This window comes from Castor canadensis, chromosome 8, assembly GCF_047511655.1.
Source record: "Castor canadensis chromosome 8, mCasCan1.hap1v2, whole genome shotgun sequence".
NCBI lineage: Eukaryota > Metazoa > Chordata > Mammalia > Rodentia > Castoridae > Castor > Castor canadensis.
The window spans coordinates 18,003,280-18,016,960 of record NC_133393.1 but is presented as its reverse complement, the minus strand read 5'-3'; the positions used below and the strand labels follow the sequence as shown (position 1 = coordinate 18,016,960).

Here is a 13,681-nt window from a genome sequence, read left to right as displayed (position 1 = left end):
TCTTATGGATCTTGCAAACTTCTGGGGGAAAAGGACTCAGAGTCAGGAGTCCTGGTTTTCATTTAAGCCCTACCATTAGATAACTTGGGAAAGCATTTGTGCCTTCTGTCTCAGCTTCCCATTTGTGAATGGATGCTTGGGTTAAGATTTCCAAGGCATTTCCAGTTGCAATGGTTTATGATGATAGCACCCTGTTTTGTGTTTTATGCTGTGTGTGTGTGTGTGTGTGTGTGTGTGTGTGTGTGTGTGTGTGTATGCATACATGTACACACTCAACCTGTAAGTTCTTTCAAAGAAATGTCTTCCTGTTTCTTTAGGATGTTCCCTCACAACATACTATGCGCCTCTACCTACTAGGATCACTAAACAAATATTAGACTGGAATCAAATTTGGTTGGGCTGTACATTTGATTGTACATGTACAGAGGCTAAGTTGGTCCTGGACTTCTAAGGGGATCAGTCCAAGTATATGTTGAAAAATGGCCTAGCCCCCTCCTTCCTTCCATCTGTGAAAAAGACCTAAGAAAAGATGAATTCTATCAAATTGTAGAGCAGTCACACTTGTGTCTGGGAGGAGAAAGATAAGGAAAAACTCACACAGCATTTGACTGGGTGTTAGAAGGAACACAGCTTAGGTATACTTGAAGGTAAGCTGATGAAATAAAGATAATAAGCTGATCTACAGCATGGACTCATTTGACAATAGTAATTGGGAACATACCTATAAGGAGAGAATTAAAGTGATAAAGGTTAGAAAGTTTGCTTTCAGTCAGAGCAATACAGAAACTGTGTATTTGAAATCCAACCCTGTGGTCTAACAGAGGTGGAGTATTTGAAGACAAGATGTTTGGGGAAAGTTGTTCTTGTGGAGATAGAATACCCCCCAGAGAAGGATCTGTGGCTTTCCACAGTAGATCACTGAAGGTCACTATACAAGGGATGAAAGAATCTTTGAGAACAACCCAGCACCAGTGTCACAGACATTACAATAGCAATAGAAGCAGACAAGAGTACAGGCTGAGGGAAATCCATTAGAAGATACTACAGGAACCTGGAGAAGAAGTGCGATGGTCTGGATTTGGATGGAGGCAAAGGAAACAGGAAGAAAGGGTATAAGAGTAAGGATGTGATACCTGGCTGCTTGTGGAGGGCACAGAAGAGGAAAGAGGCAAAGGGTAAGAGATGCCCAGGAGCAACCACCAGCATCAATAGGAGCACAAAGGAGAGGGACTACTGTCCAGGGAAAGACAATGGTGAGCTCAGCTCAGACAAGCTGAATTTAAGAGCTGTTTTAAAGGGTTCAAGGAAAACTATGAAAAGAAGAGATGGCTGAAGTCAAGAGAGTAAGACAGTCAAGGAATAGTGCTCCTTCAGCCTCTCAGAGTTGTATGCTGCTCCCCTGAATTCACAGGAATATTCTGTCACTTTCTTTCTTTCTTAACCTAAGAAGAAAACATGAGTTTTCTCTGTCCTCTTAGTACTCTGGAACAGAGGTGAGGTCAAGTTAATCAAGGCATGATCACCATACAGATACTTATTAGGACTCAGAGGCTGGCTGCTGACTTCTGGCTGTAATTTGGTAAACTATAGTAAGTAACTTTAAAAGACATGGTCAGAACTACAACACCATTCCTTATTATGCTCTTGCTCACTGGCCAATGCGCAGGCCCTGCTTTCTTGGTTTTGCAGGTGCCCATGATGGCCATTCATTTCATGCCTGTGACAGCTGTTACGGCAGAATCTGGTGCTCAGTTTGCATTAGGGTTGAGAGGCAAGTCCCACAACTTCATTGCTTTACTAGCGATGTGTACCATGGAAGTGTGCCAACTGAGCACTCATAGAATGATGCTGGGGCTGAGCCCTTTGCAGCCATCCTGAGTCCAGGGTAGGTAGGCAGATCTCTCAGACTCCAGAACTAGGTCTTTTCTGATGATTAGACTGTACCCTACTAGAAGAGGTATATGGGATGTTTTGATGAGCAATGTTGAGTTCTCCAGAGTTTAAGGTCAGTTTTTTTTTTTAAACTTTTACTCTGAAAAGTCAGAGAAGCCATTGAAACATATTAACCTGACAAACTTGGGATTTTAAATCAGATCAATTTCCAAAGTGAAATGGGCACAGCTGGCAGAGTTCTAAGAGCACCTGGTCCATCCATAAAGAAAAACTTTACTCTCCCAAGAATGGTTAAAAATAAAGGTAATGGACTTCTAACCAACAGCCAACCTCAAGTGATGAAGTGTTACTGGGGATCCAAGTTATTAACTTAAGGGGCAAAGTAGACGTGGAGAGCAAAGAAAACTGAACCTCTAGCAGTGGCTGAATGGAAATCTGTGGAATAAGGCTAAAAGTGAGTCAAGGAGGACAGGCCTGTAATAGGTTAATAAGGAGAGCAACTCTTAATCTCTCCCAGAAACTCTTCCCTGCTTCATGTGACAGCATCTGAACTAGGATGCCTGGGTTTCCTGACTAAGCTCTGAGATGATGACAGCTAGAGGATATCTAGACAGTAACTGGACACATGAAACCAGTGTATTGCATGACCACAGACAGGTGATGGCACTCACGCATCTGTTCATTTAGGCAAGTACACACTGCCCTCCTCCCTACAGATGTGAAGTCCTTGTTAGGTTACTATGGATAAACGACTGAGGAAAAGGGACCAGATATCTGCTCTCTTGGAGTTCACTTTTAATGAAGAACAACAGTAATTTAACAACCATTCAAAACAATGCTCATTGCAAACTATAATATGGACTGTGAAGGAAAGTAGCTTGGTTCTATGAGAGGGGATACCAAAGTGATGTGACCAGAGGGTGATGGGGCAGGCTTTCCTAAGACAATAGTTGTTAGCTGAGAACAAAAGGATAATGGAGATGAACCAGATAAACAGGAAGAGGGCATCAGACAAGGACTACCACGGCAAATGCAAAGGCTCCTGTTAGAACACAGCACGATGCACAGTAGGAGGGAGAGGAATCCAGAGATGGGGGCAGAGAGAGTGAGGCAAGTGAATCTGGATAGGCAGAAGGTCTGGGATTGTGCAGGGCATTCAAGCCATGTGAAGAATTTTGGAGAGCAAGGGGGCAGTGAAGGCTTCTACACAGGGATGACAACAAAAATGTGCTGGAAAAGTCCACTGTGGCTGCAGCTAGTGAAGTCAGCTTGAGGGAGGGCACAGAGAAAATGTGGGGAGGCCAGTTAGTAGAGTGGAGTGGAGCAGAAAAGAACGGGAGCTGTTGGACTAGGTGGATCTTGATTTATTTTTGTCATTTGGAATGTAATCTTAATCTGAAAGTTATTTCTATAATAAAAGAAGTCTCTGACCAGGTACATTTTAAGTGTGCTCACACAACTTCATGGAAGGTTTTATAGAGGTATGTTTCTTCATTTTTTTTTTAATACTAGGCATGCAAACAATTATTACCTTCACATAATAACATGGTTCTTGGGTTGAGTAAGGACAGGGGAAAGAGAGTTCACAGATTCTCCTTCACTAAGAGGACTTAATTTCCTCCCAGATCCTTCACTTGTAAATGTTCTGGAGGCAATGGCGAAGGGGGTGAAGCCTCACACTGAGGGCCCACAGGACCTGATGATAGCTCTGAACGTATGACAGTCCGTGTACTAAGCATCAAAATTATTTTCCTCATGTCTTCCAATGTATAGGTATATTTTTGCACAAAAAGTTTCTGCAATACAAAAAAAAAAGTCTTCTCTGCAGATGCAGGCATCAATGACCCTACTGATGTTTTTCTACCTTAAAATATTCCTCTATTCAAGGCATTTCATGACCCTATAAACAGCAGTTTGGTTGACAGGTGTCTGGTCTAACATGTAGACATTTTCCATAGGGCAAGCTGATGTCAGATCATTAACACAGGATGTGCCTCCTACCAGACATGACTTGTGTGGATGCTGTCTGAATTCTGTTCTTTTTTTCTTTTTCTTTTCTTTTTTTTTTTTTGCTATTCCTTTTATAGGGACATGTTTCTTTATTGTTCAGGTTCTGAAAGTCTTGACAAATCTAACATGAGTGTTTGCCCTTTAAAAAAATACAGGAAAGAACATGACTGGCTTTTTCATTATTGTCAAAGACTGTGTAGAAAATGGAATTAAGTATGAAGAGAGAAAAATAAAATCTTCATCGAGCAGTTTAAAAGTGACAATTATACAACCAGAGCCCATTAATTGACTCACACCTCTAGAATGAACAAGTAAATACACTCCTCCAACCCTTCAGGAATGAGAGATCTGAGAAGTGCTGTCCTGTCTCTTATCCGACAGAAACTCACAAGAAACAGTGATGTTTCAGTGTGGGATCTATGTGACAGTCAAGAGCTTTGATCCCTTTCTGAAAATTCAAATCAGACACTGGCTGTGAACTTCTTGTCAGTAGCAACAATGGTGAAGACATTTCCTTTTTCAAATCCACTCGCTTTCTATTGTACCACACTAGTGACATCAAGCCCATTACATACAACCTCCAAGTCATACGGCTAGTGTGACCCCCTGGGACCAACCTAGCTAAGAATCAAAACGGGGAGGAAAAAAAGTTTTCCTGACTTTATCACCACAAATGGGAAAATCAAAGGCAAAGTAAACTGTGTAGGTTTAAATGTCCTATTTTTCAGCAACGTGGCAGTGACTCACACCTGTAATCCTAGCTACTCAGGAGGCACAAATCAGGAGGACCAGATTCAAAGCCACCCTGAGCAAATAGTTTGGGAGACCCTACCTTGAAAAATACCCAACCCAAAAGGGCTGGCTGAGTGGCTCAAGTGGTAGAGCAGGCCCTGAGGTAGTGTGAGTATGAGGCCCTGAGTTCAAACCTCAGTACTGCCAAAAAAAAAAAAAAAGTGCTAGTTTTTAATCAGGCTACACTTTGGAAGAAATAACTCTGAAGCTGTACACTTAGAAGAAACATGATTCCTCTAAGATTCCTGGTGAATAAACAGCAGCTACAGAAACAGATTGCAGGATAGAACGTGACCCTTCCCCAGTTCTCAGTGCTGGAACATTCAGCCGGACAGACACACGGTGCTTCTCAGATATGGATGTAATAATGCTGAAGACCAGGCAGCAGATGACCTGGCCTCACACAGGACTTAGAGGAAACACAGAGACCACGAAGGCACTTCCCAGGGAAGAAACCTTCTAAAGTCAGGGTGCTATAGACAATGTCTGCTCCAAGGAGGTACTTTAACCTCCCCTGCAGGCCAGACCCCTCAGAGAAGGCAGACTCAGATGGAAATGGGTTTTTGGAACCCCGGGGAGAGTTGAAAGGAAGAAGTACTTGAGGAGAACAGACTTTAAGGGCCCTCCAAGAGAAGCATGAGGAAAATGCGGTTCAAGTGCCCTTTCAGGGAAGCACAACTTGTGCTTGGGGTAAGTGGCGTCAAGGTCCTAAAGAGCTGTGGGATACTACTATGCACAGCACTTATTTAATTTCCCTGATTTACTGCTGGCAGTGAATAAAGCACACCACTCTGCCAGCCTGTGCTGCTCAAATAATGGCAAGGACAAACATCTACAAAGCATTTATGCTTGTAGCAAGAAAGTTCTTTTTCCAAATACAGTCTTCTTTTAGATTTTAAAGAAAAGACATGTGAATTGATTAAAAATGTAGAAAATTAGAAATAAATTCCATAATCCAACCACACATGGCAACCATTACTATTACTTTGGCACATTTCCCTTTGGTTTCCTTCTTCTGTTTCTCCCCTAATTTTGACAATACTTCTCTAACTGTGTACTTTACTTCAAAAATCATTATGTAAGTATTTTTTAAAGTTATTAAAAACTCTTCACAACATCATTTTTATTTGGTGTGTGTGTGTGTGTGTGTGTGTGTGTGGTGCTGGGGACTGTGTACCTATGAGGCAAGGACTCTACCATGGAGCCACATGCCCAGCCCCTGCAACATCATCTGTAATGAACACTTAGGTTGGAGAAAAACTTACTCAGAAGGGAATCTGGGTGATGAATCTAGCAGGCAGACAGTAAATTTGTGAAGAAATTAGACGCTAAAAACCTAGAAAGACTAGGTAGTTCTAGATAACCGTCAGAAAAATCTCAAGTGGAAACCAAGATCTTCACTATTATCCAATTCTTCACATCTATGTGCTGAGGGCACAGTCTAGGAGAGATGATGGCTGAGGTCACTAATTCTTCGGCAGACAGAATTGCTATCCAATGAGATCATGGCAAAGTGAAGAAATGGTTAAAAACATGAACATAAATGAGGTCAGTATGTGAGGAAATACACCCTGGCAAGAAAAAAGACAACTACAGAACATGGTAGAGGTGCAGCCAGGCAGAAAGAAAGAAAGGAAAATGATTCAAGCCATCGAGGATTATCAACAACTGATTCTAAGTGAGTACATGCAGCAGGGTGCCAAGAAGTTCAAGATGGCCTACACTGTGGGCATGTTTACCTTCCTCTCTTCCTGGAAACCAATGTTGTGCTATCAAAGAAGTACAACTGGCACAGTGTTGTAAACTGGAAGAAGGAAATTGGCAAATCAAAGATTTCAGTGAATTTCTCGAAAATGGTAGGCAGGTGAGATATCACCCATTTGTAAATCGAGAACTGGACAGATTCCCATATTGAAGCAAACTGAGCAGGATGGGTGAAAAAAATCAGCAGCGCTATTCACAATAGCCAAGTTATTGCAGCACTATTCACGATAGCCAAGTAATGGAAACAACCAAGATGCCCCACTACTGACGAATGGATCAAGAAAATGTGGTATCTATACACAATGGAATTTTACTCAGCCATGAAGAAGAACGAAATGTTATTATTTGCAAGTAAATGGATGGAACTGGAGAACATGATTCTGAACAAGGTTAACCAGACTCAGAAGACCAAAAATCGTACGTTCTCCTTCATATGTGGTCTTTAGATCTAGGGCAAATATAGCAATGTTGTAGGACTTGGGTTACAGGACAAGGGGAGAACATACACGGAAGGTACAGGGTTAGACAGAAAACCCAAAACATGAAAGCATTTGATGTCCCCACTCCACAGGAATTAATACAGAAACCTTAAAGTGACAGAGGTCAACATGAGAAGGGGATTAGGAACCAGTGTAAAGATCAGTTAGAGATTAATCAACCTGGGTTGTAACACATTTGTACATGACAGCAATGCTAATATAGCTGTCATTATCTCAACTAACAAAAATGCTATGTCTTTCTTATTATTGCTTATTTCTACTCTTCAACGGAACTGGAGAAAAGTGCAGAACAGGTTCTGCCTGGAAGGGAGGGGGGTGGGGGGAAGAGAAGGTAGGGGCTGGGGCAGGACGGAGAAATGACCCAAACAATGTATGAACATGTGAGTAAATGAATAATAAAATGAATACATAAATAAATAAAATAAAATGTCAGCAAACATTAAAAAAAAATCAACCCACAGCCAATCATATCATCGTGAACTTTAAGATCACTAAGGATAAAGAGAAGATCCTAAAAACTTCTACAGAGAAAGATAAATTACTATAAGAAACAGAAACAGCAATCAGACTGGTATAAGATTTTTCATCAGCACCAACAGCTGCTAGATGGCAAGGAATCCATACCCAAACTATGATTCAAACATGCAAGAATTCTGAAAATTTGTTTTCTACATACCTTTGGGGGGGTGGGGAGGGACGACAAACTACTTACAAGTTTACCCTGTGCAATGGTCATGAACAATCTTCTTAAATAAATGTTCAGGCTCCAAAGACCCAAACAAGCCATTCATGGCTTCAGACTGGAGAGAGAATGGGAAACATAGGGCATCAGGCATTTCTTCCTTATAGCAGTTTACGCAACTATTTGGCCTGCAGGTTGTGTACGACTCAACAACGAGCAGGTGTGGAGACATTCTGGTGTAAGCCTCACTTTCAAATAGAAACTAACGTCCCTTATAATAGTTCCAGAAGCATAGAGCCCAAACTCACAAGGGACATATCCAGTCACAAAAGTCATTGGCATTAGGGAAGCCCAAAACTGTGGCTTCCAACCAGGTATCTACAGTCTTCCCATATCAGATGTAATTTGTGGACCATGGATAATTTTTATCATAAGTAATGCTGCTTGATTGCATGGCTGACATTCCACCTCTAGCATGCTTTTAGGAGTACAGATCAAGAAAGGGAAATGGGCTCAAAGTCAGTAACTCATGCAAAAGGAAAGGATTTTGTTAACCCTTCACAAAATGGAAGAAGAAATCCAAGACGCAGTATTGCTGACCTAGATAGGAAAGAAAAAGAAATTTTAGGATCACAGCTGCAGAGTAGGTGTAGGAAGCAATCTGCTCAAAATTAACCAATGGATGTACAGTATACTTCAAAAGCTTCTGTCACAGGAAAATGAAGCAATTAAGAATTTCAGGAAAACAAAAGGCTAGCTAATAGAAAGCTATTCAATATGTAAATAGTTCTGAGCACGCATAAGAAAACCTCATCTACTTGATCTGAACAGGGTGCAGTTTCTTCCAGAAGGGTACATGTTTAGTGGCACAGAATAATGCTTTCCTCACTGTAGATCTAACCAATTACCAGATATTTTGTGAACACTGTTTATATAATCAGTGTATCATAATGACTTCTTTTATTTATTTAAAACATGTTATGGCATGTAGTAGTTGTACATGGGGTTTCATTGTGACATTTCCATATATGCTTACAATATACCTTGGTTAGGTTCAAACCCACCATCATTTTCCCTCATCCCTTTGCCTCCTACTTAAGATGACTGCAGGTTTGAATGTTTTATCTTCATACATGTATATAAAGTACATTAACCACATTCACCCTCCTCCATCCTCTTCATTTACCCTCCTCCTTCCACTAGTGCTCTCCTCTAACAGGACCTGTTTTACACTCCTGTCCTTCATTGTTTAAGTGTTAATAATGACTTCTTAGCATGGTTTTCCTTGTTCTTAGGGTCACTTTATGGTTAACAGAAGATTTAACTATAAATTACAGAACAAAAATAAGTATCATAACTTTTTCTATGTCAGTGTGGTAGACAGCTAACAGAAAGTAGAAAGGGAAGTACAGGGAAGTAGAAAGGAGATGATAGAACGAAAATTGGAGGTGGCAATTATTTATTTTTTTTGGTGGGGGTACTGGGGTTAGAATTTAGGGACTCCCTTGCTAATAAGCGCTACCTCTTGAGTCACGCCGCTAGCCCTTTTTAGCTTTTGTTATTTTTTAGATAGGGTCTTGCATTTTTGTCCCAAGTAGGGGGAGATCCAACAGTGATCCTTCTATCTGGGGTCTTCTACTTGGCTGGGATCACAGGTGAGTAAATCACCACTCCTGGCTTAGTGATTTGAGATGGGATCTCAAAAACTTTTTGCCCAGTTTGGCCTTAAACTGCTATACTGACATCTCTACTTCCAGAGTATCTAGGATTACAGATGTGAGCTACCACACTCAGTCTAACAATAGTTATTTCTTTATCAATACAGTGGGAAGTCAAGAAATCTGTCCCTAACTGATAGATTAAAAAACAAAGGCTAAAGAAGGGTGCAATGGAGCACACCTGTAATTTTAGCACTCAAGAAGCAGAGGCAAGAGGAGCAAGAATTTAAGGCTAATCTAGTGAGACTCTATCTCAAAAAGCCAAAGGGGGCAAAAAAAAAGAGAGGTTTAGATATATTATTTAACTTGAAAAGATAAATAGTAGAAATGGAAAGGAAATCATAACTAGCAAAAGTGAGGAGTGGTTAAGTGGGCAAAATTTCTCATTTTTTATAGTAAGTTAGAAAAGCTGACAGAGGTATGAAATATTATTTATAGTAGAGAAGTTATGAAAACTAAAAACAGAAAACAACAAACAAGTCAAAAGCAGTTGTCTCTGAGAAGGGGAAAGATGGGAAGGTGAAACTACTTTTCACTTATGTCTTTCTGCATTGTTTCAATTAATTTTGCATGTGCATATTAATGTTTGTCACTTAAAAGGCAATGCTAATAAAGACTTAGGGTACAACAATTTAGAGGCTAGCAGAAGGAAAGGAATCAATGACTGGGAAGTGAGGTCTTGGGATAGTCTAAAGGGTACAGGATAGATTACATCAAAAAGAAGGGTTAGAAATAATTTTAAACACTTAGCCAATACAAAAGCAGAGCTGTCTGCAATAAAAGTGACCTTTATCCTGGAAGCAAAACAAGAAGCTCCACATGTAGCACAAAGGACTTAGGTGAGCTAGGAAGGAAAGTGTCCAGCCCAGAGCTAAGAGACTAATGGACACTGGGAGCAGCTTACACCCTGGGGACTTTCTAGAGGACAGCAGGAATCTATGCTCTGACTTCTTGACAAGGTAGAATGCTACTGAGAGGCAGAATTATGATTTTTAAAGATTCCATACAATTTCATTTATAACATGACTCCAACTCTATTTCAATAAAGAGCAGGTTATAATTCTAGAAGCTAATAGAATCCTCTCTTGAGATCTGCTCTGGAGGGTATTAGTTAAGAAAGAATTGCTTTCCTTTTTTTCTTTTCTTACTCATTTGTGTATCATCTTTATTTCTTAAGGACTAGCTTGAAACCAGGAGGTATAATAAATTTATGTTACGCTTATAAATAAATGTAAAACCATAACCTTTGGTTCTATTGATTCCTTCAGAGTTAGCAAGCACTTGCCTTCTTTCTACTACTCTTATTTTTCTAATGTACTGCTTATTTATTTATTCATCAAAATGCAAAACACTGCTGAACTGAAATACAAGTTAAAATCAAATAAATTATTTAAATCCACCAACAAGTGGGAAGAAAAAGATGTTGATAACTTAATACAGTGCTGCTGGGAGAGGCTCTAATGTGAGTGAAGGGGGTTTTGAATCAGGAAAACCCCCATTTAACTAAATACTGGTCAACAGGTAGTCAGCCTGCTCTTGTTGAAAGCACACCTTGTGTAGCACTTCCAACAGAGACATGTAAAAGAGGAAGGTGAGGAAGACACTTCGTAACATACAAAATGATCCACATCAAAGATGGCAAGCTGCTAGATGACAGCATCTAGCCTTGGTCCTGGTACACGTGATAAGCGAAGACTCTACAAAGCTAATGGGAATGCTTGTGGGCCTTAGCAAACTTCTGTTTGCACAAAAGGGCTCTGGCAGCTTGGGAACAAGTTAACCACACTGTTCCCCTCTTCATATCACTCTTCAGTAACGATTTGGGTATATGGCAATGGGGTACACTGGAAAGAGCCCTGGGTTTAAGTCTGAGCTCTGCTCCCTGGAAAAAACAATCTCTCTAAGCTTCATTTTCTCTCTTGTAAAATGAGGACAATATCCCACAACACATTCTGTATTCAAACAAAATAAGATAAAATACATGAAAGTACTGGAATAGTAGTTAGAAAACAACTGTTAGTTTTCTGATGCTCTGGCAGAGGCATTTGCAAGATTTGTGCTACCCTGGGAAGTGGCTGCCCAGCCAGAACTGACTCCCTTTCCCAGAAACACTAGCATCCTGTGTGGCAAGGCTGCCAGTCTCCCAATGGCATGTCAGTGGAAGGGTGCACACTACACCTAAACCAGGGCTGCTCAGAACCAACTACACCTTCTCTCTCTGCTTTGGAGATGATGCTGACGAGGCTTTAAATGATGGTGGAACCACAAGATGGAAGAGAAATGGGTTCTGCATTCATCTGTGGAAGGAGCCACTTGACAACCAGGAACACCCATGTGGACTGTTACATGACTGAGAAATACACTCATGGTAAGCCATGGAAATACAGAATATTGCTACTATAACCAGTAAAAACATGCTACATGGTAACTACTAAAATAACGATGCTAATTGTGTCAAACACAGCATCAAACAAGCTGTTGCTAACGTTATTAAGAAATCTTGGCCAATAATAAAAGATACTCAACAGCATCAGTCATCACAGAAATGCCAATCAGAAACACAGTGTTACGCCACTCATTCCCACCAGGATGACGATGGTAAAAAAGATGGAGAGGATTGCTGGATTCCTCACACACTGCTAATGGTAATACAAAATGGTGTAGCTGCTATGGAAAAGCTTGGCAATTCTTCAAAGTTAAAACACAGTTACTATGGTACAGTAACTCTACTCCTAGGTGTATACCTAACAGAATTAAAAAAATATGTTCAAACACAAACTTACACAGGAATGTTTACAGCAGCTTTACTCAGTATGACCAAAAGTGGAAACAATTCATGTTTATTAACTGATAAATAAAATGTCAGAAAGTGGAATATTAGTCACTCAGAAAAAGGAATGAAATTCTGATATGGTGTATCCATGCTACAACCATGGATAAAGCTGGAAAACATTATGCTAAGTGGAAGAAGCCAGGAACAAAAGAGCATGTACTACTACGCAAATTCATTGAAACACAAAGTAAATTATTGGATGCTGGGGAAATTGGAGGGAAATGGGGAGGAAGTTTCTTTCTGAGGTAACAAAAATGTTCTGGAACATCGGATAGTAGTGATTGTACAACTCTCTGAATATACTGAAACCACTGACTTAGTTCTTTGCAAGGGTGAATCTATGGACTGTCCTCCAAACGCCATGTGTTAAAGGTTCAGTTGCCAGCTTGTGGCACTATTGGGAGTGGTGGAACCTTTAGGGGTGAGGCCTAGTAGAAGGAAGTTAGATCACTGGGGGTGTGTCCTGGAAGGGCATAAGGTAAGAGGGCTCCTCTGCCATGTGCCCCTGCTATGTTATACTGTGCCACCACAGGCCCAAGGCAACAAGGCCAAGCAACCGTGGACTGAAACCTCTGGAAACCATGAGTTGAAATAAACCTTTCCTCCTCGTAAGCTGATTTTCTCAAGTATTTTGTCATAGGGACAGAAATCTGACTAGCACAGAATCAAAACTCACTTTTAAAAAGATAAAGAAATCTTACCTCCCAGAGAACCTGGTGCTACACAACAAAGGGACTGAGCTCTTTCACTATCATGATTCCAGGCTGGTCAGAACCCACACAAACGTTCCTCCTAGCTGTTGCTCCAACTAGGTGCCAAACACAGCCCTGGTGCCAAACGCATCAAATGCCCATGTCTGATGATGAAAATCCCAACACTGAGGCATTCCTTAGTTTAGGTAACAGCAGACTAAATGCTGAGATGGGACAAATTTTAACTACCCCTTGAATGATATGAACATGAGAAGTTAAGAGCCCAGAATAACTGCTGAAGTACACCTCGCTTCAGCAATTAAGGAAGAAAAAAATCCTAAAGAGGTAGAGTGGAATGTGCAGAGAGGGTTGCTAAGGAAAAGTCACTTTCATATATGTGAGTCAAGTTCAAATCTTAAGATAAAGCTTGTTTGGTCATATCAAGTAAATTTTCTCATAAGAGCTGAATGGTCAAAACTGAAATACAGGGTCACTGGAATAGCCTTTCAACTTCGAAATAAGAATATTATCTGGCGGCTCCATGAAGCTTCTCTGGAAAGTCTCAATCTGTCAGAAAGACAAAGGAACCCACTTACTTGCAAGAGACTTTGGTTCTGTCTGCCACCGTGGTCCACTGATGCTGGTTGGTGGAAACCTCGACATAGTAGCTGTAGCTTCGGTCATCACAGTCCCAAAGTAATAACCTGGACAAAGAGAAACGGTGAGACACTGCCAATGTCTTGATGTCTCGGCCTTAGGCAGAAGGGAACTGCTGCCTACTTTAGCCCTCCTCCCTG

The 13,681-nt window shown here is 40.8% G+C and overlaps 1 protein-coding gene across 6 annotated transcripts in view; it reads right to left on the bottom strand.

Moving 5' to 3' along the window:
* The window catches only part of Btbd9 (BTB domain containing 9), a 397,758-nt gene that overhangs the window by 57,728 nt on the left and 326,349 nt on the right, over positions 1-13,681 (bottom strand). For 4 of the 6 annotated variants that reach the window (XR_012450652.1, XM_074082279.1, XM_074082277.1 and 1 more), the window contains exon 9: positions 13,481-13,588. The exons of 1 other annotated variant lie outside the window; for it this stretch is intronic. Coding sequence is in view for 4 of the 5 variants with exons in the window: in XM_074082279.1 (XP_073938380.1) it covers positions 13,481-13,588 (108 nt within the window). In the remaining variant the exon portion in view is untranslated. Of the gene's footprint in view, positions 1-3,904; positions 7,760-13,480; positions 13,589-13,681 lie in introns of those variants that run through there. One more of the 6 variants, XM_074082280.1, reaches the window with a different exon arrangement.